Source organism: Salvelinus sp. IW2-2015, linkage group LG1 (genome assembly GCF_002910315.2).
Source record: "Salvelinus sp. IW2-2015 linkage group LG1, ASM291031v2, whole genome shotgun sequence".
NCBI classification, from domain to species: Eukaryota; Metazoa; Chordata; class Actinopteri; order Salmoniformes; family Salmonidae; genus Salvelinus; species Salvelinus sp. IW2-2015.
The window spans coordinates 17377336-17404826 of record NC_036838.1 but is presented as its reverse complement, the minus strand read 5'-3'; the positions used below and the strand labels follow the sequence as shown (position 1 = coordinate 17404826).

At 45.1% G+C, this 27491-nt stretch overlaps 1 protein-coding gene across 4 annotated transcripts in view; it reads left to right on the top strand.

Annotated features, from left to right (window-relative positions):
- The window catches only part of cbfa2t2 (CBFA2/RUNX1 partner transcriptional co-repressor 2), a 50578-nt gene extending 37824 nt beyond the window's left edge, over positions 1–12754 (top strand). For all 4 annotated transcript variants that reach the window (XM_023984485.3, XM_023984494.2, XM_023984476.2 and 1 more), the window contains exons 2-11: positions 27–179; positions 1015–1256; positions 2294–2383; positions 5041–5231; positions 5486–5739; positions 8391–8476; positions 9122–9329; positions 10317–10385; positions 10621–10811; positions 11275–12754. In XM_023984485.3, coding sequence (XP_023840253.1) covers positions 27–179; positions 1015–1256; positions 2294–2383; positions 5041–5231; positions 5486–5739; positions 8391–8476; positions 9122–9329; positions 10317–10385; positions 10621–10811; positions 11275–11595 — 1805 coding nt within the window. In that variant the 3' untranslated portion in view covers positions 11596–12754. The remainder of the gene's footprint in view (positions 1–26; positions 180–1014; positions 1257–2293; positions 2384–5040; positions 5232–5485; positions 5740–8390; positions 8477–9121; positions 9330–10316; positions 10386–10620; positions 10812–11274) is intronic.
- The last annotated feature ends 14737 nt before the right edge of the window (positions 12755–27491 follow it).

Genomic DNA, 27491 nt, shown 5'->3' with positions numbered 1-27491 from the left:
CCCCTCCCCTCTTTCTCAACCTTCAGACAGTGGAGAGAAGAAGACCCCTGCCATGCCCGGCTCTCCTGTGGATGTCAAGACTCATTCCAAACCAGCCCCCAGCAGCAGCGCCACCATGCCCCCCCTGCCCTCCATCAACCCCAGCGGGCCCCGGCCAGCCTCCTTCTCCTCCACCACACGTGAGTACCGAGTGCCCGGGGTGAAGTTTCCCTTAGGTGCAGATTTTAAGATCCTGTTCTCCTCTCCCAATCCCAAACTCAAACATCAATGGGGGAAATACAAAACTGACCCATGATGAGCTTCTAGTGGCAACTTGACCATACAGGCCACTCTACATAGTCTCGCTGCCACCATGACAGCGCCCACCGCCACTAGCCCCCCCTAGAGGAGCCTCCAGGGACCTGCACGCTTTGGGGTGAATCGTAACCGCATGTGACATCAAGTGAAAATTGTGACTTAAATGGAAGTTGTGATTGAACCCTTTAATAGCAACCAGCAGATTTGAGCTGTGTGATCCATACATTGATTAGGGCACATGTGTCAAACTCATATAAATGAGTACCAAAATATGAATATACCAAAATCATGTACCACAATCCCCTGATCCAAGGGTGGCAAACCCATACCACGGAGGGCCGAGTGTCTGCGGGTTTCCGCTCCACCTTTGTACTTGATTGATGAATTAAGGTCACTAATTAGTAAGGAACTCCCCTCACCTGGTTGTCTAGATCTTAATTGAAAGGAGAAAACAAAAACTTGCAGACACTCGGCCATCCGTGGAATGAGTTTGACACCCCTGGATKAGTGGATCGTGGTACATGATTTTGCTATATTTATGTCTTCATTTCTTTGTCGGCCTTAATTAATGGCCTTAAATCTTCAACATGATAAAAGATGTGAGGATTCCAGTATGAAAGATTGTGTCAACCCATTCAGTCTATCAACTCCTCTGATAACTTCTTTGACCTCTCATTGGCTCTTCTCCCTCCCCATCCCACCTCTTCCCTCCCCCAGTGACCAATGGGATCCACCACTCCCCACCCATGCTAAACGCTGTGCCCTCGCCGCCCCAGCGCTATAGCAATGGGCCTAGCTCCTCTTCTTCCTCCTCGCTGGCCAATCAGCAGCTCCCGGCCACGTGCGGCGCCAGGCAGCTCAGCAAGCTCAAACGCTTCCTGACGACGCTGCAGCAGTTCGGCAACGACATCTCGCCCGAAATCGGAGAGAGCGTCCGCAACCTGGTGCTGGCCCTCGTGGTAAGTGGTTGATATAACATTTTAGGAATGATGGATGGAGACGTCGATGTGTTGCATTTGATTTTTCGAAGCGATATGATCATTTACCCTCGGGATGAATAAACTGAATTGAGTTTAACAGAATTGTATTTAATCRAATGAGATATTTCAACATAAATGTTGATTTCAATACAAATATCTGCCAAACATATATACTGAACAAAAATATAAATGCAGCATGCAACAATTTCACAGATTTTACTTAGTTACAGTTCATATAAGTAAATCAGAAATACCCATCTCAGTTTCATCAGCTGTCCGGGTGCACATTTTCGAGTGGCCTATTATTGTCCCCAGCACTAGGTGAACCTGTGAAATGACCATGCTGTTTAATCAGCTATTTGATATGCCACACTTGTCAGGTGGATGGATTATCTTGGCAAAGGAGAAATGCTCACAAATTTGGATGTTAACCCAATCTACGCACAACCATTTGAGAAATAAGCATTTGTGCTTATAAAACATTTCTGGGAGCTTTTCTTTCAGCTCATGAAACATGGGACCAACACTTTACATGTTGCATTTCTAATTTTGTTCAGTATAAAAAATATGTTTATTTATGTAGGCTTATATGCCCGTATAATCGCTCTATGTGGCTTAAGTGGACCCACAGTATTGGGTTTTGACAGGCCCCATCTGCAACATATTGATACCTATCTATCATTTGTGCACAATCATCTTTCATCCGTCGACAGGTTGATTGACAGTTGAAAGAGAAACTGCTCTGTAGTTATTGCTCTGGTCACTCAGTGATCGAAGCGATTTCAAAGTCTTATCATCCTGTCCGAGAGCATCCATTTTGACTGATCTACAAATGGACTGATCCACCGTAGTTGGACTATTTATGACGCCAACTGATTTGTAGATCAGTCAGTCTGCGGTTGCTGACGACTGCAACGTGGTTCATCTGAAACACGCACAATTGTCTAGCTCAGTGTTGGAGACTTTAAACCTTGAGGGGGGAACTGTGATTGGCTGATCTCTCCCCTGTGTCCCAGAATTCAACGGTCACCATCGAGGAGTTCCACTCGCGGCTCCAAGAGGCCACCAACTTCCCCCTGAGACCATTCGTCATTCCCTTCCTCAAGGTAGCACCTACCTCCTCTCTCTCTAGGTCTGTCTCCCTTCTCTCTATTTCTCTGTTACTCTCCATTTCCCCTCTCTCGTTCTGTCTCTATCTCTGTCTGTCTGTCTGTCTATCTATCCCTCCCTATGTCTTGTTCTCTCCCTATATGGCGGAAATATTGATGAACTGAATCCAGGCCTGTGCTGTGCGGACGACAGCGTTCCTCTTTGTCCTCTTCAAAAGGTGTTTGATGTTCGAGGGAGGTTTACAATGACTCAAGGACCGCATATAATTAGTCATGAAATCAGGAGTGGGGGAAAAAAAGCAGATGTTTTGTATTGAAGGTAACAGCTAGGGTGCGTCCCAAAATGCCATCCTCCCCTCAGCAGCCTCCACTGATAGATGATCTGTCTGTCTCAATGGAGGCTGCCGAGAGGCACACGGCTCATAAATGGCTGGAACGGCGCAATGGAATGGGCATCAAACACACGGAAACCATGCGTGACGTATTTGATACCATTCAACCAACTCCGCTCCAGCCATTACCACGAGCCCGTCCTCCCCAATTAAGTTCCCACCAACCTCCTGTGATATCTATGCTAGCTCTGGTCAAAAGTAGTGCACTATATAGGGGATAGGGTACCGTTTGAGACGAGACCCTATTCCTTTCATGAAGCGTAGAGGAGCTTCTGGCACAGAATACTCTAATTACACTTCTCTCAAATCTTGAACTAATAATAATGCAAATATGGTCATAAATAATGAAAAACCGCAAGTAGACGGTAGCATAATACAAAATTAGGAAAACATGAAAATCATTTCTCTACTTGAATTTTCAACAKCAAGACGGTTGTCGTATAAACAGAGAATTGGGGTTGTGAATTTATTTATTGCCTTTCGGTCATTCCCAAGTAACAATATAGTTCTATGCGTTGACTAAACGAGCGACAGGGGTTGCGCAAGTTTAATTGGGCCTTTGAGTAACTTTGCAGCATGGGGGCCTGAAATAGAATACTTTTTAAGAGCTACCCTCATGAGAACCGAACATAAATCTTCCAACCAGTCAAATTGTTCGGTGTTATTGCTCCATTCTTCAGACGGTGAAAATCGGCTCTTTTTTTCCATGGGTTACCTCTCCTTCACCTTTCAGAACCCCGACTCTCTGAAAGAATAAAATGAAAAAAAGAATGGTTTCCCTTTTTCTTAATTTACGAGGCTCCCCAACTTCTCTCCCTCCCTCCCTCCCTAGCACCGTGGCAGTGGATAGCTCAAAAAGAAAGCGAGGGAGAGACAGAGCTCGGAAGTGTGAAACATGACTGTAAACCATTCCCTCCCTTCTTTTATGGGGCTCAGCAGCGCACCATATGGACTCTGCGTCGCATTAAAAGAAAGCAGTCATTCAGGCTTGCCCGGCGCCGCCAATTTCGCATCCGCCCCGCAGAAAAAGAGAACGGCGCTTAACTGACAGACAACATATGTGGCGGACTGATGTAGTGGTGGCCCTGGCTAGGGGGGGTAAGGGTCTTAAGTGGAGAACGGGGGAACGAGGAAGTCTGTAATTATAAGCACACTTGGGCCTGTTGCTCATTAAGAGATGGAAGGAGAAATAGAGAGAGGGAGGGAGGAGCTTGCATCCTCTCATCAGGCTTGGTGGTCATCCTGTTCTGCCCCTGCTCGTCACTCGTTTGCTCTTCTTCCCTTGTCCCGCTCTCTTTACCCCCTACGAGGGTGCCTGCGTTCTGATTGCACCGTGTGACGTTTGTCTTCCGCTTCTGTATCATTCTCTCCCTCTTTTCTCTCTCCGTCTGTCTCATTTGACCTCCACAGACTCTCTCATTCCACTCGGCCTTGCTTCTTCGACGACACACACACCCTAACACGAAGCCCCATTTTTCTCCTTCTATGTACACGGCTCTAATCTTCTCTTGTGTTTGCGGTTCGTCCAAAGTGAGCGGTGGACTATGTGTTTGGGTTTTGCGGTGATTTACTGAAAGGTGGGCTGCAGAAACAGTCACAGGGCTTACACTAGGCAGACAGACAGAGACGGCGGACATTTTTAACCCCCTGCGGGGGTGTGATTCTCTGGCCTCTCAAGGAGAGATCTGCTGTATGTCTCTCCCTCTGGTCCTCCTCAGTGACACGTATCTGCCTAATGTCTCTGCCGTGTTGCCATGACACAGAGGCTTCACGGCCATACCGCGACATGCAAATAAGTCTTTTTTTTCTCACTCGAACTTCACTTCATGAAGTTCGTGTTTTGACGTTTTCACCCCAAAAAAATGACATGTACTGGTATTTTGTGGACATGTCAGTTGGATTTAATGGGAAATTCACTTTTGAATTTGCACAAGATCAGACTTTGGATCGTTGGGTCAGTAAAGGTGTAGAGAATGAAGATATTCCCAACTAGTTTTGTCAACTAAGAAATAGAAGCTAGCTCTTTTATGGCGACAGTATGGCATCTATACTGTCTCCATGGTGCCACTGCGTCTACGCGGCGTCTACGTGGCGTTTCGTGGTGTTTCCTTGAGAGCCGCGACCCTGTAGTTAGATTTTTAAGGCTTTGAGAAAACGTCATTACAGTAGCCGTATTCTTGTGATTTCTTGTATCTCGCTCTCGTTCTTGCCTTTTTCAAATGACACTCATCTCCCTTTCTCCCTCTACCTCCCCCTCCCCAGGCCAACCTGCCACTGTTGCAGAGGGAGTTGCTCCACTGTGCACGTGCAGCCAAGCAGACCCCGGCCCAGTACCTGTCCCAACACGAGCACCTCCTGCTCAGCACCACACTGGCCTCGCCCCCCGACTCCTCAGAACTGCTGCTGGAGCCTAGCGAGAGAGACATGGCCACCAAGAGAAACAGCCCTAACAGGTAGGAGACAGACAGACAAAATGTACACACACACACACACACACACACACACACACACACTAAGAGACACAGTCCCAACAGGTAGGGGACAGATTGTCATATACATATACTGTAGACGCGCATGTGCGCGCACACACACACACACACACACACACGATGATGCACAACAGACTGCCATCCCCAATATCATACGTACACATTTCCACTCTCTCTCTCTCATGCCTTCCCTCTCCTACCCTCCATCTTTCCTGCAGGGCCAAAGAGAATGGCTTCCACGAGCGCCCACCCGCCCCCCTGGAGCCACCAACCAAGCGCATCTGCACCATCAGCCCTGCGCCCCGCCACAGCCCGGCCCACCCCCTGCCCCTCAGCGCTCAGCTGCACCCCACGCCGCCCCCTCTGCAGCACTACGCCCTTGAGGACATCAGCGCCCCCCATCTGCTGCACCGGGAGAGCAGCCACCGGATACTGGAGCTCCGCGAGCTCAAGGACAGGCCTAGACTACCAGGTAGATTCATCCACACATGTTTACTGTACACACCTACAGGTGGTCATGTGCGGCTCAGTCGGTAACGCACAGTGCTTGCAAGGCCAAGGGATTGTGGGTTTGATTCCGGCTGGGGCCATCCATACAAAATAATTGGAGAGAGAGACACACACACACACACACACACACACACAACAAATGCAACCCAGACGCATACACAAACTCACGAGGGTTTAGCCTGACATTAACAGATGCAGGCGCCCTTTGTTCTCTCACATTGGTCCCTCTGCTGTTTTCCACAACAGTCGAAAGGGACGACTCGAGCAAAACACCGAGATTCCGTCATAAAACAGCACTCTTTCTCACTCACACACAACCACAGCCTTTAGGTGTGGTCGATATGAAAGCTGCTAATGGGTGGTCTGTGTGGGTGTCCATGCGAGCAAAAGTGTGTGTGCGTGGACATGCACAGCAAATGGCATAGAAGTTCCCCCGAAGACCATAAATCCATGGACCCCACATGTGCTTAGTGTGTGCCAAACTACCCGGGAAGTAGTGTACCTTTTTGAGAGAAGATTGTATCTAGTTCGTTGTAAATCTGCGTGCCATCTGATCCCTGTCAGTGTCAATGGCCAGATGGGATGTAGATATTCAACGAAGTAGACACGCACTCCCATAAACACAGCGGCGAACAGCGAAACGCACACGGCGCCCTAAGGAAACGGCAGTAGTTCATGCCCGAGGCACACCTCTCAGAGAGTCGAAGCATGGGGGCCGGTGTTGTTTACGAGCGTTACGTCCCAAGGTACAGTAAGCCATCCAGCCTGTTCACCGCTACATCTCAGAGCTTTGAACTGGGGATCGCTGATGAGAAACAGCAGCGGGGGTGGAGACGGGAGAAGGAGAGAGGGGGGTGGGTGGGGTTGATAGATAGATTGTGTGTGTTTATCCTTTTTTTGCCGTTCATGTGTGTATTTGTGTCTTTGAATGCTGTGTTGTATGTTTGTCTATTCGTCTTTGTTTGCCTCTCTTTGTTTGCGTGTGTGTGTGTGCTATCCCTTCCCTGCGCTCCTCCAAACCAGAGCGGGTGTTAGCGCTGCTTAGCCAGGGGGCAGATGTGTATAGAAGTGGGCCTGCGGCACGCAGCCTTTACAGCTCCAGCGCTGGAATGCTGCTAGGTTCAGACCATGGGGAGGGGATGCCCACTACTCCCCGATAGTTACCCAGCCGTGGGGGCAGAAATGGGGAGGGGGTGGGGGATGGTGTTGGTGTTTTTTTACGGACAGCTGACCTCCAGATGTGGGGGGAGTCCCAGCGCTGCTGCATGCCGTGACTGGGCTCGGGTCTGGTTCTCATCAAAAGACATCGCTCTGTCCCTCTCTCCGTCTCTCTTTCAACCGCTCGCTCTCTCTCTCTTATCTCTGTTCTTTCTTTTAATTTTTTTTTTTTTTTTTTACTCTTTCTTTGTGTATTTCAGAGTGAGAGATGTAAAAACAGAGTGTACAAAATATTAGGAACACCTTAACAGGGGCGCAACTTTGGTTTTAGAAAATATCCAGTTGGATAAACACTCCAAACAGCCTACACGACCGCTCGGCGATGTCCGCATGGTCCTAAAGCACACCCGTTGCCTTTGTGTTGTATGCCATTCCAATGATAAAACCAGGGGGGTACAAATGTAATTTCAGCATGTGGGGGGGGGGGGGACATGTCCCTGGTGAAAGTTACGCCCCTGCTTCCTAATATTGGTCGCACCCGCTTTTGCCCTCAGAACAGCCTCAATTCGTCGGGGCATGGACTCTACAAGGTGTTGAAAGCGTTCCACAGGGATGCTGGCCCATGTTGTCTCCATTGCTTCCCACAGTTGTGTCAAGTTGGCTGGATGTCCTTTTGGTGGTGGACCATTCTTGATACACACGGCAACTGTTGAGCGTGGAAAAACCCAGCAGCGTTGCGGCTCTTGACACACAAACCGGTGCGCCTGGCACCTACTACCATACCTAGTTCAAAGGCACTTCAATCTTTTGTCTGGCCCATTTCCCCCCTCTGAATGGCACACATACGCAATCGACGTCCTTCTTTAACCTGCCTCCTCCCCTTCATCTACACTGAAGAGAAGTGGATTTAACACGTGACATAAATAAGGGGTCATACCATTCACCTGGTCAGTCTTTCATGGAAAGAGTAGGTGTTCCTAATATATATTTTTTTTATACTCAGTATTGCCCTTGTCTTTGTTAGACGATATCTCCTTTTCTAGCTTTCTCTCTCTCTCTATAGCTTTGTCTCTGTAACTCTGTCTTTTATTTTCTCTCTTCTGTCCTTAACTCTTGAGTAGGCCACTCTTCGTCTTTCACTCCTCCTCTTCATCTCTCTTGTGTACGAGGAAGTGAAACAGTGACGACGGTAACGAGACACTAAAGCGCGGTTTGTCACTAAGCTACGGCCATGACATGGAATGTTGTTGTGAAATAAGACCATCTAAATGTCATTGTGTCACTGCCTCATTGTGCTACTGACTAATATGATTAATGGACACCACTTTCACCCCCCTTCCCGCCGCCTCTTTTCCTGACATTCATTTGTAGTGACTGCTGTGTTCCTTTTTTTTTCTTCTTTTTTTTTTTTAAATCACCACTTTAAGCTTTCAATTGTCTCGTCTTTCTAATCAGGCACTAACGGGGGCTACCGCGAGGAGCCCGTGGACCACAGGCTGACAGACAGAGAGTGGGCCGACGAGTGGAGGCATCTGGATCATGTAAGTGCCACTGCTGACAGTAGACGCCGCCGCCGCCACTGGAACTATAAGTGGCGCAGCACTTCTCAGTGCCTGGTGGAGCCATCAATGCTATGTCAGACTGGGTGTCCCGTTCACAGTGGTGGACTTGTGCTAAAGCCATCTGCTGTCTACATCCGAGAGCCATGCGCTCCAGTAGTGATCGACTGCCCAAAGCAGGAGTCCTACCCAATGAAATTATATTTTGTTTTTATCTCACAAACATAATTCTGGAATAGTAGTCCTGTGTATTGAGACTTATTATGTACCCCCAAGTAACACTACTGTATATAGCTATTACTTACCCCCACATTATGACATATACCACAGGAGGTTGGTGCCACCTTAATTGGGGAGGATGGGCTCATTGTAATGGCTGGAGTAGAATGGTATCAAATACACGGTTTCCATGTGTTTGAGGCCATACCATTCGCTCTGACCCGTCCTCCCCTCGGCACCCTCCACTGACATATACAGTATCTGCAGAGGTCGACCGTATTCTCTGCAGTAGTGTAGATATAGGATGTATTTTGTGGTTGGGCATTTGTATAAAATAAAAAAAATTAAATTCAAGTTTGGCTCCCTCTAATGGTCCCCTCTTTCTATCTCCGCCACTCACGCCTCCAGGTGTTGAACTGCATCGTGGACATGGTGGAGAAGACGCGGCGCTCGGTGGCTGTGCTCCGCCGCTGCCAGGAGTCGGATCGCGAGGAGCTCAACTACTGGCGGCGGCGCTCCAGCGAGCAGGAGGACCCCCGCAAGGGAGGCGCCACCACCATGCCCGCCCCCTTCTCCAAGACCCACAGCCCCCACACGGCCGAGGGACTCACCAATGGTGGGTGGTCCTCTTGTCTTTTTACGTTATAACTAACTCGTACAGTCTCACATTCATGGGTGCAAAGTTATGTTCATTTCTACCCTTAGGGTTGGTCCTTTTTCAATGAATCGATACACACCTGATCGACAGATCTATATGTAATGCATCTTGTCAGGTGGGATTCCTGGTAAGGGATTAAAAATGAGTGGTCCCCTTGATGGTGAGCTGCTGAAGCAACCTGCCAGCAACTGAGCTCCCAAAGTCACCACATAGACCCACTGCCCTCTGGTGTTCATCTACAGAACTACACCCATCAACACACTACTGACACATTTCGAACCTACACATATAGCTTGCGTTCCAAATGGCATCGTATTCCGTATATTGGTAAGGAATAAGGTGCCATTTGGAACGCACTCTCAGTCTTGCTGGCAGTGTTTGTCTCTCAGTGCTCGTCTGCTCCTCTCTCCGGGGCCCATGCTGCTCCATGGCCCCCAGACAGGTGCCAACGCTGCCCCCGTCCAGATCTGCCACAGAAGGCCCTGGCAGTGCCAGCCTGTCGTCCTTTAAGACCCAGAGCTGGCTGCCCGCCGCCCGGCCCGAGTACCATCTGTGTGCCCAGCAGTGTGTCTGGGCACAGTGTACACAGTCCAAACCCAGCCCGGGCACCACAGAGCTTGGGCATGGGTCTGGATTGAGAGGAGCAGCTCAGAAAGAGAGGAGAAGGGAAGGGGGGAAAAAGAGCTAGAGAGAGAAGACGGGGATAAAGAGAGCGATAACAAACAGAATGTAGCTACAGCTTGGTTGTCAGCTCCTCTGCCCTAGCCAATGTACTCCCTCTTCAAGCTGCCCGGCTATTCGGTTAATTTGGCCAACTGGGGAAGGTTGAATTGGTGTGGTTAGTGAGGGGATTGTATATCCCAAGTAAGTAGAGCGGATGATGCTATTTCACACAAGTCTGCCGGGTGCTAACTTTTTTTTTTTTTTTGTCTTTCTGTGCCACAGAATCCCAGAGAGACTTTGCGCCGCGGCCTGGCTCGGGCTATGTGCCGGATGAGATCTGGAGAAAAGCTGGTAAGGGCTAGTACAACAGTGTTCAATGTCCCATGTGTGTGGGCATTCAACATTTATTTGTGTTCTTCTTCCCTTTCCCCTTTTATCCCTCTTCTTCTCTCGCTCATTAAAATATATATTATTGAAAAACATTTGATATAAAGGAGTCCCCTCATCCATCTATTATAACCACTATGTATCACAGAACCACAACATGGTCTAAAACCTGACCCTCTGTCCCCTCTCTCCCGCGCAGAAGAGGCGGTGAATGAAGTGAAGCGTCAGGCCATGGACGAGGTGCAGAAGGCTGTGGCCGAGGCGGAGCAGAAGGCCTTTGAGATGATCACGGCTGAGCGCGCCAAGATGGAGAAGACTCTGTCCGAGGCCAAGAGGAAGGCCACCGAGGACGCCATCCAGGTCATCAACGAGCAGGAGGACTCCAGCGAGGTTAGGAGGATATATTACTCTGCATAACTATATACACTCTTAGAAAGAAAGGTGCTATCTAGAACCTTTTTAAGGGCTCTTCGGCTGTCCCCATAGGAGAACCCTTTGAAGAACCCCCTTTGGTTCCAGGTAGAACCTTTTCCACAGAGGGTTCTGCCTGGAACAAAAAAGTGTTTTCCTATGGGGACAGCTGAAGAACCCTTTTTTCTAAGAGTGTGTACACATACTTTGAAGTGAGTCATAGTGCGCACATAGGAATAATATTCAAAGCTGCAGGATGTGTAGATGTGGTATTTACCTACTACTTGCCTAGTATACTTTGTCCATTTCTCCATAAATATATAGTGTACACACACTCTTCCTCTCCCACTGCACGTAGTCTACACCACAGGTACACAGCCGTTCACAGCTTTAATATATTRTTTATCTCTATACTCAACTCATCCTTTCTCTCTCCCTGCAGTGCTGCTGGAACTGCGGGCGCAAGGCCAGCGAGACGTGCAGCGGTTGCAATGCGGCGCGCTACTGCGGCTCCTTCTGCCAACACAAGGACTGGGAGCGCCACCACCTCATCTGCAGCCCTGGCCTGCAAGCCCAGCCCAAGCCCGTGTCCGCCATCACCGCAGCCAGGGCCGCTGCAGCCGCTGCAGATGTTACCACAGGGGTCAAGGCCCCCGAGAGTGTACCAACCGCTGCCAGCCCTGGGGGGGAGAAGGGGTCGATTGCCTCTCGTTCCTCCACCCCGTCCACTCCTGCATCCGTGTCAGAGAGCAACGGGCACTAAGACTAGGACCATGGAGGGTGGTAGTGATACTGGCTCGCACTCAAGATTGCCTCCGTTCCCCTTTTCCTTCAATTCTGTTGTTCGTGACTGTTCATAATGGACACTAGGACCGGGCGCCACAAAAATTGCTTCCTTCCTTTGTCTCCCGTTCCTATCGAACCGCTGACAGGGGAAAGGTGCTAGTGTCCATTGTTCCATCGTTTGGCTTTTACCTGACGAATGACTTCAGGTCAGCGGTTGTGAGGGAGAGGAGACGAGGGAAGGAAGCTGTTTCGAAGACCTACGATGACCCTCCGCTCTGGACACCAACCCCTAATCTAGCCAAGGAAGTGATGTCACAGACAGGAAGTGATGTCACAGACATTGAGTTGAACGGAGGAGGAAATGAGGTCACTGATGTCACAAGTCATGTTACACAAAGAAAGAGGAGAAACTGTGGGGGAGGGTTGCTTTGGCAATGGTGGGCAGAAGACAGACTCATCTGCTTTGGGACTCTGAGGATCCATCTTCAACAGTTGGACAAACAGACAATCCACCTCACAGATGGACACTTGTTTCACTTCATCCAAAAAACAATCCCAAACAGACATGAGACGACTAAGGACTGACTTCAGACAATGTTTTTGTTATTTTTGTTTTAAGAGGACTGAGGGGGGGGATGTATGAGTTTTGGAATGGTCATTTATACCCAAGGGTGAAAGTGATGGTCGAAGTACTCACTGCATATTTCCTAGTTTCCTGTTGTGTGTGTGTGTATATAAAGCTAAGAGGGTTATGGGTCTGAGTGACAGTACCAGCTCTAGAGTTCCTCTCCCGCTCTGGAAATACATTTTGGAGGTGACAYGATAGCGAAATCACCTCCGGAATCCTGTTTGTATGTACAGTATAGCTGTTCTACTTTTCTTGCTCGCACAAGTTATTCGTCTGGTTCCTTTTTTTTTGTGTGTGTGTGTACGTACACGTGTGTCAAAACGGTTGTGCCGTCGGTGGATATTGTAAACTAAAACATTACTACGAATTTTCAGAGCAATATAAAAATACAAAGTGTTCAGGTATTCACATGCTGTTATGCATCACCAAAGTTTTCAATTGTTAAACAAGTGTCATTGCCTGTAACTGTCTATTGTTGTACACAGAATAAATATACAGAAACACTGTTTCTTGCCTTGTTCTATGACGCGTTTAGTTATCTATTGTCATGATCAACCATTCGTCCACACCGAGCTTATAGGATAAATCAGATGGTACGATAGAAAGTAGTATACGGTGTGTAAAGATGAACGCTCAACTTCTAGAGGTTTGCAGTTATCTACCACAGTTGCTTATTGCTTAGCTTCGTGTCACCTGTTGTACAATTCTGGGTCAGATGTCTTCTGATTTTAAGTTTGCACCGGTTTTCCATCAGGAATATAAGGTAAGGGAGTATACAGAAGATYGCCCTATTTGGTAAAAGACCCAAGTCCATATTATGGCAAGAACAGCTCAAATAACCAAAGAGAAATGACAGTCCATAATTACTTTAAGACCTGAAGGTCAGTCAATACGCAAAATGTGAAGAACTTTGAAAGTTTCTTCAAGTGCAGTCACAAAAACCATCAAGCGCTATGATGAAACTGGCTCTCATGAGAACCGCCACAGGAAAGGAAGACCCAGAGTTACCTCTGCTGCTGAGGAGAAGTTCATTAGTTACTAGCCTTAGGAATTGCAGCCCAAATAAATGCTTCACGGAGTTCAAGTAACAGACACATCTCAACATCAGCTGTTCAGAGGAGACTATGTAAATCAGGMTTTCGTGGTCGAATTGCTGCAAAGAAACTACTACTAAAGAACACCAATAAGAAGAAGAGACTTGCTTGGGCCAAGAAACACGAGCAATGGATATTAGACCGGTGGAAATTTGGCCTTTGGTCTGGAGTCCAAATTGGAGATATTTGGTTCCAAATCGCCATGTCTTTGTGAGACGCGGTGTGGGTGAACGGATGATCTCCGCATGTGTGGTTCCCACCGTAAAGCATGGAGGAGGAGGTGTTATGTTGTGGGGGTGCTTTGCTGGTGACACTGTCTGTGATTTATTTAGAATTCAAGGCACACTTAACCAGCATGGCTACCACAGCATTCTGCAGCGATACGCCATCCCATCTGGTTTGTGCTTAKTGGGATTATCATTTGTTTTTCAACAGGACAATGACCCTACCCACCTCCAGGCTGTGTAAGGGCTATTTGACCAAGAAGGAGAGTGAGGGATTGCTGCATCAAATGACCTGGCCTCCACAATCGCCCGACCTCAACCAAATTGAGCTGGTTTGGGATGAGTCGGACCGCAGAGTGAAGGAAAAGCAGCCAAGTGCTCAGCATATTTGGGAACTCCTTCAAGACTGTTGGAAAAGCATTCCAGGTGAAGCTGGTTGAGAGAATGCCATGAGTGTGCAAAGCTGTCATCAAGACAAAGGGTGGCTATTTGAAGAATCTAAAATATATTTTGGGGTTACTGCATGAGTCCATATGTGTTATTTCATAGTTTTAATGCCTTCACTGTTATTGTACAATGTAGACAATATAACAAATAAAGAAAAACTCTTGAATGAGTAGGTGTTCTAMATTTTTTGACCGGTAGTGTATATTAAAAATATAACAGTGCCTTCTGAAAGTATTCAGACCCCTTGACTTTTTCCACATTTTGTTACAATACAGCCTTATTCTAAAATTGATTAAATAAATACAAAATCCTCAGCAATCTACACACAATACCTCATAATGACAAAGCGAAAACAGTTTTTTATTTTATTTTTGCAAATGTATTAAAAATAAAAACACCGTATAAGTTTTCAGACCCATTGCTATGAGATTCGAAATTAAGCTCAGGTGTAGCCTGTTTCCATTGATCATCCTTGAGATGTTTCTATGACGGAGTCCACCTGTGGTAAATTCAATTGATTGCACATGATTTGGAAAGGCACACATTTGTCTATATAAGGTCCCACAGTTGACAGTGCAGGTCAGAGAAAAAAACCAAGCCATGCGGTCAAAGGAATTGTCCGTAGAACTCCGAGACTGGATTGTATCAAGGCACAGATCTGCAGCATTGAAGGTCCCCAAGAACACAGTGGCCTCCATCATTCTTAAATGGAAGAAGTTTAGAACCACCAAGACTCTTCCTAGAGATAGCTGCCCGGCCAAACTGAGCAATCGGGGGAGAAGGGCCTTGGTCAGGGAGGTGACTCTGGTCACTCTGACACAAATCCAGAGTTACTTAGTGGAGATGGGAGAACCTTCCAGAAGGACAAGCATCTATGCAGCATTCTACCAATCAGGCCTTTATAGTAGAGTGGCCAGACAGAAGCCACTCCTYAGTAAAAGGCACATGACAGCCCACTTGGGGTTTGCCTAAAGGCACGTAAAGACTCAGACCATGACAAACAAGATTCTCTGGTCTGATGAAACCAAGATTGAACTCTTTGGCCTGAATGCCAAACGTCACGTCTGAAGGAAACCTGGGACGATCCCTACGGCGAAGCATGGTGGTGGCAGCATCATGCTGTGGGGATGTTTTTCAGCAGCAGGGACTGGGAGACTATGAAAATCTGCTCCAGAGTGCTCAGGACCTCAGACTGGGGCGAAGGTTCACCTTCCAAMAGGACAAYGACCAAAAGCACACAGCCAAGACAACGCAGGAATGGCTTCGGGACAAGTCTCAGAATGTCTTTGAGTGGCCCAGCCAGAGCCAGGACTTGAACCCGATTGAACATCTCTGGAGAGACCTGTAAATAGCTGTGCAGCAACGCTCACTGTTCAACCTGACAGAGCTTGAGAGGATCTGCAGAGAAGAATGGGTTAAACTCCCCAAATACAGGTGTGCCAAGCTTGTAGCGTCAATCCCAAGAAGTCTCGAGGCTGTAATCGCTGCAAAAGGTGCTTCAACAAAGTACTGAGTAAAGGGTCTGAATACTTATATAAATGTGATATTTATTTTTATAAATTAGTACAAATGCATTAAAACCTGTTTTTGCTTTGTCATTATGGGGTATTGTGTGTAGACTGATGAGGGGTAAAAACTATTTAATACATTTTAGAATAAGGCTGTAACGTAACAGAATGTGGAAAAAGTCAAGGGGTCTGAATACTTTCCGAAGTCAATGTATATCAGAAGGAATGCCTTTATTTTGTGAGCAATGTTTCCCTTCTTAAACATATTTTGTTATGAGACATAACTTCATACGAAAAGAAATCGTATGAAGTAGAATATCAAAGTAAAGACAACATTACTCAAATATTTACTCTTTAGTCTTTCATCATCCATTATATGCGTATAATTTAATCTTAAAGCTGCAATATGTAACTTTTTTGGCGATCTGACCAAATTCACATAGAAATGCGTTTATAGATCTGGCATTCTCATTGAAAGTCTAAAAAGCAGTAAATCTGTTCTATGTGTGCTATTTCTATGCTTCCCATTCTTAAGTTTCGTTTTTGCATCTTTAACTGTGAGTTTTGTACACTAGCTTCAAAGAGCTGAACATTTTTGGTTATGGGAAAGATATTTCACAGCKGTTTAGATGGTACAATGATTCCACCTTCTTAGATATACTGAACATGAGCTGAAATATAAGATTCCAGAAATGTTCCATACGCACAAAAAGCTTATTTCTCTAAAATGTTGTGCACATATTTGTTTGCATTTCTCCTTTGCTAAGGTAATCCATCCACCTGACAGGTGTGGCATATCAAGAAGCTGATTAAACAGCATGATCATTACACAGGTGCACCTTGTGCTGGGGACAAAAGGCCACTCTAAAATGTGCAGTTTTGTCACACACCACTATGCCACAGATGYCTCAAAATTTGAGGGAGTGTGCAATTGGCATGCTGACTGCAGGAATGTCCACCAGCCCTGTTGCCAGAGAATTKAATGATCTTTCCCTACCATAAGCCACCTCCAACGTCATTTTAAAGAATTTGGCAGTACATCCAACCAGCCTCACAACTGCAGACCACATGTAACCACGACAGCCCAGGATTGCCACATCCGGCTTCTTCACCTGTGGGATCGTCTGAGACCAGCCACACAGACAGCTGATGAAACTGAGGAGTATTTCTGTCTGTAACAAAGCCCTTTTATGGAGGAAAAAAATAATTCCGATTGGCTGGGCCTGGCTTCCCAGTGGGTAGGCCTGGCTCCCAAGTGGGTGGACCTATGCCTGCGCCCCTGCCCAGTCATGTGAAATCCATAGATTAGGGCCAAATTWATTWATTTAAATTGACTGATTTTCTTATATGAACTGTAACTCAATAAAGTYGTTGAAATTATAGCATGTTGCGTTTATATTTTTATTCAGTATATATGATCACGGTCACAGTTAGTGCAGAACTAACCATGTATTCATATTAAAAGTTTGCACTATTATTTTCAAAAGAAACAAGCTTAACCTGCCAAGGTTATGCTTTGTTGACAAATGCAAACACCAAGGGCCCGATTCAAACCATATGGCGCCTGAAGTTCTCGCATTATAGTGCGATTGAAATTTAAAGGCAATGTTCCTAAGTTCTCGTTGATTGCAATGACGGTAAACACTGCATATGTCGGTCTAATCGGAAATGATCTTTACATTTAAATCGCGCTAACATGCACTTCCGCGATACAGATTTAATCGAGCCCCAAAAGTAGTTTCAAGCATTCCCTGAAAGAAGGGATAGTATTGAGCGATTTCAATACCAACAGAAATTGTATTTGAAATCTATAATTTTGAATTTATATTAGTGTATTGAATTTGAATTTGATATTTTAGAATTTGTAATGCAAAAATATCATAATTGAATTCAGAAATTGAACGTGTTTTTCATGATTTGAAACTGAATTGAATGAACATTGCGTTCAGATAGAAAATCATATTTAAATCTAATTGAATATTCAAGTTCAATATTTATATATTCAGTTTCAATATGGTAGATATTGCATTAATGGTTTGTGTAGGAAGTTTACAAACTATAATTTAAAGTTTATCAAAGTTTCATATATTCAACATCAAATTCAGTTCTCTGAATTCCGATTCAAAACCAGAGACAACATCCTGGTACTTTGCCAGCCAGGAAAGGTAGAGGAGAACAGACAGAATCAAACGCTCACTGTGATAAACAGAAACTTCTGGCAGGTTTCTGAAGCCAATGTGGCATGTTGAATTTATTTTCTTCCAATGAATTTGGCTCTAGCATTTGAACCGTTTTGGCTATGAGCTATTATGAACCCATTCCTGAAAGCTAAGACACTCTGGAGCATAGATGTGCTCCCCTCTATGATGATCACAGTTAGAAGGGAGTTTGGCCCCCATAAGAATATAGTTGAAATACCCTGTCATAGCCMATCTAAGGATAGCATTTCCACTCCCTCTGTTAATCTTGCTCTTGTGACTGACTGGGTTCGGACCAGGTCTCCTGCATGTCATAAAACTGTGTTAGCTCACTTAGCTAAAACCTGTAGGGATAAGTTCAGGAAGTTCATGTAAAGGACAACGCACTGCTTGTTTTACAAGGACCACTTCCCCCTGATTCAGTTCATACTGGGACTTGAACTCAGGACATCTGCCTTACAAACAGGCAGACTGCCATCCTGAAGCATTGCAACCCACCGCGCTATTGAAAAAGGCCTTCTGCAACTACGCAAGGAGAGACACTTCAGGCTGATGAGTGAGTTTAACAGATCCCCCATCTGCTACACAAATACAAGTCTTCAAGATCCAGAACGGTTACTCATGTGGTTTGGTGATCCATGCTTATGTGATGAGAACCTTGCCTGAGACCTGAAGACATGTTAGTTTGACGTGTTATTTTGTGTTTGACATAGTCTAGTTTCAAGCAGGAGCGGACGATGACTCCACCTTCCTAGATATACTGAACAAAAATATAAACACAACATGTAAAGTGTTGGTTTCATGACCTGAAATATAAGATCCCAGAAATGTTCCATATGCACAAAAAGCTTATTTCTCTCAAATTTGAATGTGTTCAAATTTGTTTACATCCCTGTTAGTGAGTATTTCTCATTTGCCAAGATAATCCATCCACCTGACAGGAGTGACATATCAATAGGCTGAATAAACAGCATGATCCTTACACAGGTGCACCTTGTGCTGGGGACAATAAAAGGCCACTATAAAATGTGCAGTTTTGTCACACAACACAAGGCCACACATCTCAAGTTGAGGGAGCGTGCAATTGGCATGCTGACTGCAGGAATGTCCACCAGAGCTGTTGCCAAAGAATTTAATGTTCATTTCTCTACCATACCATACCAGAAGTCTCCAACATCATTTTAGAGAATTTAGCAGTGCGTCCAACTGGCCTTACAACCACAGACCACATGTAACCACGCCAGCCCAGAACCTCCTCATCCGGCTTCTTCACCTGCGGGATTGTCTGAGACCAGCCAGCCAGACAGCTGATGAAACTGAGCAGTATTTCTGTTTGTAATAAAGCCCTTTTTTGGAGAAAAACTCATTCTGATTGGCTGGGCCTGGCTACCAATTGGGTGGGCCGATGCCCTCCAAGTCCCACCTGTGACTGCGCCCCTGCCCAGTCATGAAAAAATCCATAGATGAAGATCCTATTGAATTTATTTCACTTGACTGATTTCCTTCTATGAACTGTAATTGTTCATTGTTGCATTTATATTTTTGTTCAGTATATCTTTGTTAAACAACTTTGTTGCTAGGCAATTGGAAGGACATAAGTATCGGCTTAATATTTACATTCACGTTTGATATTTTAGTCATTTAGCAGACGCTCTTATCCAGAACAACCACATATCACAGGCATAGAAAGTACATTTTTCCTCAATAAAGTAGCGTCAGAGCTAGAAAGGAGGGGGGGTGAGGGTCAAGTGCAAGTTCTGGTTCCTAGATCTTTAAAGACATTTTATGGGGAGTGGGGGGGGGGGGGGGGTCGAGGTGAGGATGAGGATTATTTAAGATAGTGTTCGAAGACGTAGGGTTTCAGATGTTTTTGGAATATGGGCAGGACGCTGCTGTCCTAGCTTCAGGGGGAAGCTGGTTCCACCATTGGGGTGCCAGGACAGAGAAAAGCTTGGACTGAGCTGAGTTGAGCGGGAGGGCCAAGAGACCTGAGGTGGCAGAACGGAGTGCTCGGGTTGGAGTGTAGGGTTTGAGCATAGCCTGAAGGTAGGTAGGGGCAGTTCCTCTTACCGTTCCACAGGTAAGTACCATGGTCTTGTAGTGGATGCGAGCTTCAACTGGAAGCAAGTTGAGTGTGCGGAGGTGCGGGGGGGACATGAGAGAACTTGAGAAGGTTGAAAACCAGGCAGGCTGCAGCATTCTGGATAAGTTGCAGGGGTTTGATGGCACAAGTGGGGAGCCCAGCCAACAGCGAGTTGCAGTAGTCCAGACGGGAGAGGACAAGTGCCTGGATTAGGACCTGCGCCGCTTCCTGTGTGAGGTTAGGGTCCTACTCTACGGATGTGGTAGAGCATGTCACTGCTTTGATGTTTGCAGAGAACAACAGGGTGTGGCCCAGGGTCACGCCAATTTTCTTTGCACTCTGGCAAGGCGACAGTGTGGAGTTGTCAACCGTGATGGAGAGATATTCTGCCCGCTCAAAGAACAGCTCCGTCTTGTGAGGATATGACGGAAAAGAGTGACTTGGTGTACAGAGAGAAGAGGAGAGGGCACAGGGTTGGCTTCAGTGTATCTTTACTCCATCAAAGCCGTTGGGTTATATGCAGTATTCATATCTATTTGAACTTATTTGTCTTGTTAATGCAGTGAACCATTGATCAACTCTCTATGAAATATGCAAGATGCACCTTTGGCGTAAAGGTACAAAACGGTGTGGAAAGGATCGAGGCCATTTCTCCTGAGAATCAATTATTTCAAATCAAATCAAATTGTATTGGTCACACACATATTTAGCAGATGTTATTGTGGGTGTAGCAAAATGCTTGTGTTCCTAGCTCCAACAGTGCAGTAGTATCTAACAATTCACAACAATACACAGAAATCTAAAAGTAAAAGAATTGAGAAATATATAAATATTAGGACGAGCAATGTCGGAGTGGCATTGACTAAAATACAGTAGAATAGAATACAGTATATACAATTGAAGTCGGATGTTTACATACACCTAGGTTGGAGTCATTAAAACTCATTTTTCAACCACTCCACAAATGTCTTAAAAACAAACTATAGTGTTGGTAATTGGTTAGGACATCTACTTTGTGCATGACACAAGTAATTTTTCCAACAATTGTTTACAGACAGATTATTTCACTTTCACTTACTGTATCACAATTCCAGTGGGTCAGAGGTTTACATACATTAAGTTGACTGTGCCTTTAAACAGCTTGGAAAATTTCAGAAAATTATGTCATGGCGTTGAAAGCTTCTGATAGGGTAATTGACATCATTTGAGTCAATTGGAGGTCTACCTGTGGATGTATTTMWAGGCCTACCTTCAAACTCAGTGCCTCTTTGCTTGACATCATGGGAAAATCAAAAGAAATCAGCCAAGACCTCAGAAAAAAAATTGTAGACCTCCACAAGTCTGGTTCATCCTTGGGAGCAATTTCCAAACGCCTGAAGGTACCACGTTCATCTTTACAAACAATAGCATGCAAGTATATACACCATGGGACCACACAGCCGTCATACCGCTCAGGAAGAAGACACGTTCTGTCTCCTAGAGATGAACGTACTTTGGTGCAAAAAGTGYAAATCAATCCCAGAGCAACAGCAAAGGACCTCGTGAAGATGCTGGAGGAAACAGGTATCAAAGTACCTATATCCACAGTAAAACGAGTCCTATATCGACATAACCTGAAAGGCTGCTCAGCAAGGAAGAAGCCACTGCTCCAAAACCACCATACAAAAGCCAGACTACGGTTTTCAACTGCACATCGGGACAAAGAACATCGTTTTTGGAGAAACGTCCTCTGGTCTGATGAAACAAAAATAGAACTGTTTGTCCATAATGACCATGTTTGGAGGAAAAAGGGGGATGCTTGCAAGCCGAAGAACACCATCTCAACCGTGAAGCACGGGGGTGGCAGCATCATGTTGTGGGGGTGCTATGCTGCAGGAGGGACTGGTGCACATCACAAAATAGATGGCATCATAAGGAAAGAAAATTGTGGATATATTGAAGCAACATCTCAAGACATCAGTCAGGAAGTTAAAGCTTGGTTGCAAATGGGTCTTCCAAATGGACAATGACCACAAGTATACTTCCAAAGTTGTGGCAAAATGGCTTAAGGACAACAAAGTCAAGGTATTGGAGTGGCCATCACAAAGCCCTGACCTCAATCCTATAGATCAACAGGTTGGTAGGGGGACTTAATGGTAATACCATAGTACACCAGTAGGTGGTGGTACAACACTTCCACACAATTCAATCCCCCAAACAAGAGGGTTTGGGCCAATTCCATTTCAACACAGTTTCAGGTAATGAATGAAAATTTGCATCATGGTATGAAGATACTGACGATTGTTTTCAATTATGATTTGGCTTTTGTTGAAAAATGATATCCCTCATTACTTACAGTAATATAGCGTAAACATATGCATGAAAATGCATAAAGTTGATCTCTTAGGGATAGTTGGAGATTGATTGATGTACTTCCTCTTTAACGCATGTGGCTCATGTTACAGCCCAGCTTCATAATATTGATGTTTGAAGATCACTTCTATATTTCTTCTGAGTCAATTAACAACAGCCAAGATAAGTACAAAATCCTTTTATCCTATGTACCTTTTACATTTTTAAGGGAACTATCTCTTTAAGACTGTAGCTTCCCTGTATGTGAGTGTATTAAGATGTCCTGCTAAGAGGTCTGGAACTTTATGGGCACAGGTGGATGTGCACTCCCCCTGGAAACAAGTTGGCTGTTACAAGCCCCACTGGCTGTTCCCCTTCAGTCACTAGTACACTAGCTTTTCCTGTCAGGAACTAAGAACATAGGACAGTATATCATATTGTTGAGGAAAGATAAAAGGATCATCTCAAAACCCCCCCTAAACTCACCATCCATCTAATTTATAGAATTACAGAAATACAATTAGCATCAAGGATATCGTCAATAAGATGTGACAATGMCAGTAAATAATACAAAATACATTTTTTTTTTATTGTTACACTTTTTATTATTTATATTTTATATAGGAACAATTGGAGCTCAGAGTCCAGATATCATTTTGATTTAGATATCATAGTGTGTGTGGTGTTCCCCTCACATAGGGAAGAGCAGGAAACCACTGAATATGTTGTGTTTTATCACTATTATATTTAGAGGGGAGGTGCATGGAGACCAAGTCTCCATCCTCCAGCTCTAGTCTCTCCATTGGATACGTTCTCAGCATTTCCGTGATCATTGTGCTGTTCTGGCCTCATTATACCCTGGTCATTCTTGAACAAGGGTACAACCACATACTGCGATGAGCTGTTGTCCATGACACTGAATCTGAACCAGTAGACTTCTCTCACTGGTGCTGTGAAGAKAATGTACCTGCATCAGATGAAAAACAGAGAGCGGATACACTGTACGTCTATCATAGACACTGGAGCAGCCTGTTAGTGATATTGGACTCATTGCCTATAGCTGGTGTTGGCAATTTATGTTATTCTTCAATAACACAAACTCCAAAGCAAATCAGGGAGAGGAAAATAGGTTTATTCAAAGAGGACAAATCATACGGGGAGGTAGATGGTAATTCTCCCCTGTCCTCAGTGATGCTCTCTAGTGATTCTCTCCTGTGGTTCTCTCCAGTGGTTCTCGCCCCAGAACAAAGGGACAGCATGCAGTTTTATAACCCAGCCCTAGCCTGTGGTTGACCAATTAGAATTCCTTGCAATAAAACTAGCCAATGGCCAAGTAACAAGTATCCTATTTCAGAAGACATATTCCTTCCATGTCTCTGAACCATTCATCAATAATTCCCTATTACAGAAAAAACACAATTTCCCTTAATCGTTATTACTCTATGGACTTCTCGTCCTTTTGACCTCTCGTCCTCTGTCTCTGCGCTGTGTATTTATCTTCGACATATTCTTACACTGGCCTCTGTGCTGTGTATTTATCTTCRACATATTCTTACACTGGCCTCTGTGGACACGTGTGGTTTATTTTGTAGATTGGTATGTGAGCAGTACGTGAAATTGGGCTGTAGGCGTGGATAGTGTTGGTGATGACTTTGGGATAGACCACAGTGGTTATTGAAGGGTCCCACTATTTGACCTAAACCAGCAGAGAATGCCACCTTTGGTCTCGCTGTGAATACAGGGGAAGGACACAGATGTTTGATATTATGCACACTATTGTACGGACGCAGGTAGCCTAGCGTTTAGAGCGTTGGGCCAGTAACCGAAAGGTTACCCTGAGCAAGGCACTTAACCCTACTTTGCTCCAGGGGCGCCATACTACCACGGCTGACCCTGTAAAACAAACACATTCCACTGCAACTTTCCAGTGTTCGTGACAACAAAACATCTTATTATTTATTTTGCACAAATGACTTTACCACTGGTGATTAAAGACCATATTCAATATTGGATTTCTTTTTGAACTATACTACATGGAATAAAAATGTTTTAATTGCTCCTCCACCTAGCTCTCACTGGCTGTCACTGTGTCACCCATGGCTGGCATGTTGATGTTTTATTGTCATGAGTCTTGCCCTGGAGGCAGCACTGAGTGGTTTCCATACATTTTGTTACGTTACAGCCTAAAATTGATTAAATTGTTTCCCCCCCTCATCAATCTGCACACAATACCCCATAATGGCAAAGTAAAAACAGGTTAAGAAATGATTGCACAAAAAATATGAAATATCACATTTACCTAAGTATTCAGACTTTTTTACTCAGTACTTTGTTGAAGCACCTTTGTCAGCAATTACAGGATCAAGTCTTCTTGGGTATGATGCTACAAGCTTGGCACACCTTATCTTCTCTGCAGATCCTCTCAAGCTCTGTCAGGTTGGTGGGGAGTGTCGCTGCACAGCTATTTTCAGGTCTCTCCAGAGATGTTTGATCGGGTTCAAGTCAGGGCTCTGGCTGGGCCACTCGAGGACATTCAGAGACTTGTCCCAAAGCCACTCCTGTCTTGGCTGTGTGGTTAGGGTCATTGTCCTTTTGGAAGGTGAACCTTAACCCCAGTCTGAGGTCCTGAGCGCTTTCGAGAAGGTTTTCATCAAGGATCTCTCTGTACTTTGCTCCACTCATCTTTCCCTCACTCCTGACTAGCCTCCCAGTCCCTGCCGCTGAAAAACACCCTCACTGCATGATGCTGCCACCACCATGCTTCACCGTAGGGATGGTGCCAGGTTTCCTCCAGACGTGAAGCTTGGCATTCAGGTCAAAGAGTTAAATCTTGGTTTAATCAGACCAGAGAATCTTGTTCCTCATGGTCTGAGAGTCCTTTCCTGTGATTTTTTTATTATGTTAATTCAGTTGATGCAATGGTGTGTCAATCGACTCTAGGGGGTTAATGGGTTAAACCTACTCTAAGCGTATGTATTAGGCTGTTTGAGAGAAGGTTTGAGTCCTAATGAACCCATCAAACATGAGTACATCTGTTGTTGAAGTACAGTAGATCAATACAACTACAGTACTCCAGCAGTAGTCAAGCTGCTTATGCTGAAAAGCCTTGTTAGTGCATAGTTCAAATCCTTCCTGTCAAAAGCTAATATTTMACTTAAAAACATAGTTTCCCCGTAAGGTCTGATAATAACAGAAGTCCTGCCACCAAACATTATGACTGTGCATTATAACTATTTGAGATGGCAAAAACAACATGGCTGTCAATGGCAGCCTAGTGGTTGGTTTTGTAAATGGTACAGCTCTTTAACAGTTTAAGCTACAGACACTAGCTAGAACAACGGTAAAMATGTCTAGTTTATGAACTATATAATGTGAAAGGAATACATTTACCACAGTACCTAACTTCCCCCATGATGGATTTTCAGATTTTTATTTWATTTTTTGAAAAGCAGTTAAACTGCCCTTTCTCCACAACCACATGCTTTACAAAACCTGGTATACAGATCTATGGACAAGGATTTCAAACTCAAATGGTCTATCAATTACAGGAGTATAGCTCAAACAAGATGGCCACTATGAACCAATCAATGTTTATAGGGATGCAGCTTGTAAAATAAATCCTTATAATTTATAAACTAATTGATTTATCACCACATAAATTGATATGCAGATTCAGGTCTATTTCTGGTGTCAACCCCTACAGCCTTACCAATATCCACCACATGAATGACTACTGACCTGTAGCACTCACTTCCATCATCATGAAGAGCTTCGAGAGGCTAGTCAAAGACCTCATCACCTCCTCCCCGACACACTCGACCCTCTCCAATTCGCCTACCGCCCTGACAGATCCACGGACAACACAATCGCCATTGCACTGCACACTGCCCTCACCCACCTGGACAAAAGGAATGCATATGTGAGGATGCTTTTCATCAACTAAAGGTCGGCCTTCAAAACCATAGTGCCCTCTAAACTCACCACAAAGCTCACGCCACTGGGAAGGAACTCCTTCCTATGCAACTGAGTCCTGGACTTCCTGACGRGGCTCCCCCAGGTGGTGAAGRTCGGCAACATTACATCCTCGACAATGATCCAAGAAAGCGGGCCCCATAAGGGTGCGTCCTCAGTCCCCTCCTGTACTCACTRTAAACCCACGACTGCGTGGCCTCACACAGTTCCTATTCCATCATCATGTTCACTGACAACACGACAGTAGTAGGCCTGATTACCAACAACGACGAGACGGCCTACMGGGAGGAGGTAGGCACTTTGACTGTGTGGTGCCAGGTAAACCACCTCTCCCTCAACGTCATAAAAACAAAGGAGCTGATTGTGGACTTCAGAAGGAACCAGGCTGGGCATTCCCCCATGGAGTCTATCTTTGACCAATCACAGGACGAGGAGAGGAAGAGAATCAGCAATGATCCACAATAGACGTCAGCAACAATGAGAAGTAGACTACACCTGCAATCAGACTGTTACTAGGAGGGTGTGTGTGGATGTGGGTGGTCTTTATCTCATCTCTCACTTATAATTTCTGTCATGTCCTGATCTCTTATTCACCCTCTCTCTCCCTCCCCTTTCTATGGTCCAACAATGCGACCATTATTAGAGACTGCTGAAGGGTAATATACTGGACCGGCCTGCCTTGTTCTTTCAATAAAACCTCTCCTTCAGGAGTGGGCGCCAGAAAAGAAAAGCAAAAAAGGGAACAATGAGGTAGAAGCACAACAAGGTACAATAGAGAGGAGGTGAACATGGCCGTGTCCAAATACCTGTACTTGCATTCTAAATAGTAGGCATTTTCAATACGTGAAAAAAAATAAAAAAATTGTATGCTTTAAATGAAATGCCGGGATGTCATACACATTTTGCCGTTTGATCTAGTAGAAGTCGTTGCACATTATTGAGGAAGAGAATCGTCTTTTAGGACAACAGCTGACAATGAGAAATTGACACGCTGTACCAAAATGAACGAATGGCGGGAGTTAACACTATCACTCATCAGATGAAGCATTCTGTATACGGAGGAGCTTAGTATGCTGACATTTCTCTCGCTTACTGCATTCCTTTTTTACGAAACAGCACATTCTAAATAGTATGTACTATGATACAGTAAGTACACACTAAGCATTTTAAGTAGTTGGTAGGCAAGACAGATTTCGGACATGGCCAATGTCTCCATCTGTCTTTATTATCACCCCGTGCTACTGTACAACTACCTCAGTGATTCTAAGTAGTTGAAGTCATTCAGTACTCACTTCCCATCTCACTATGATGAATCATCARTTCCTAATTACTGATTGGTTTGTTCATTGTAGTTGGTGTTAGTGTATGGGTGACTTACACTTCCTCTC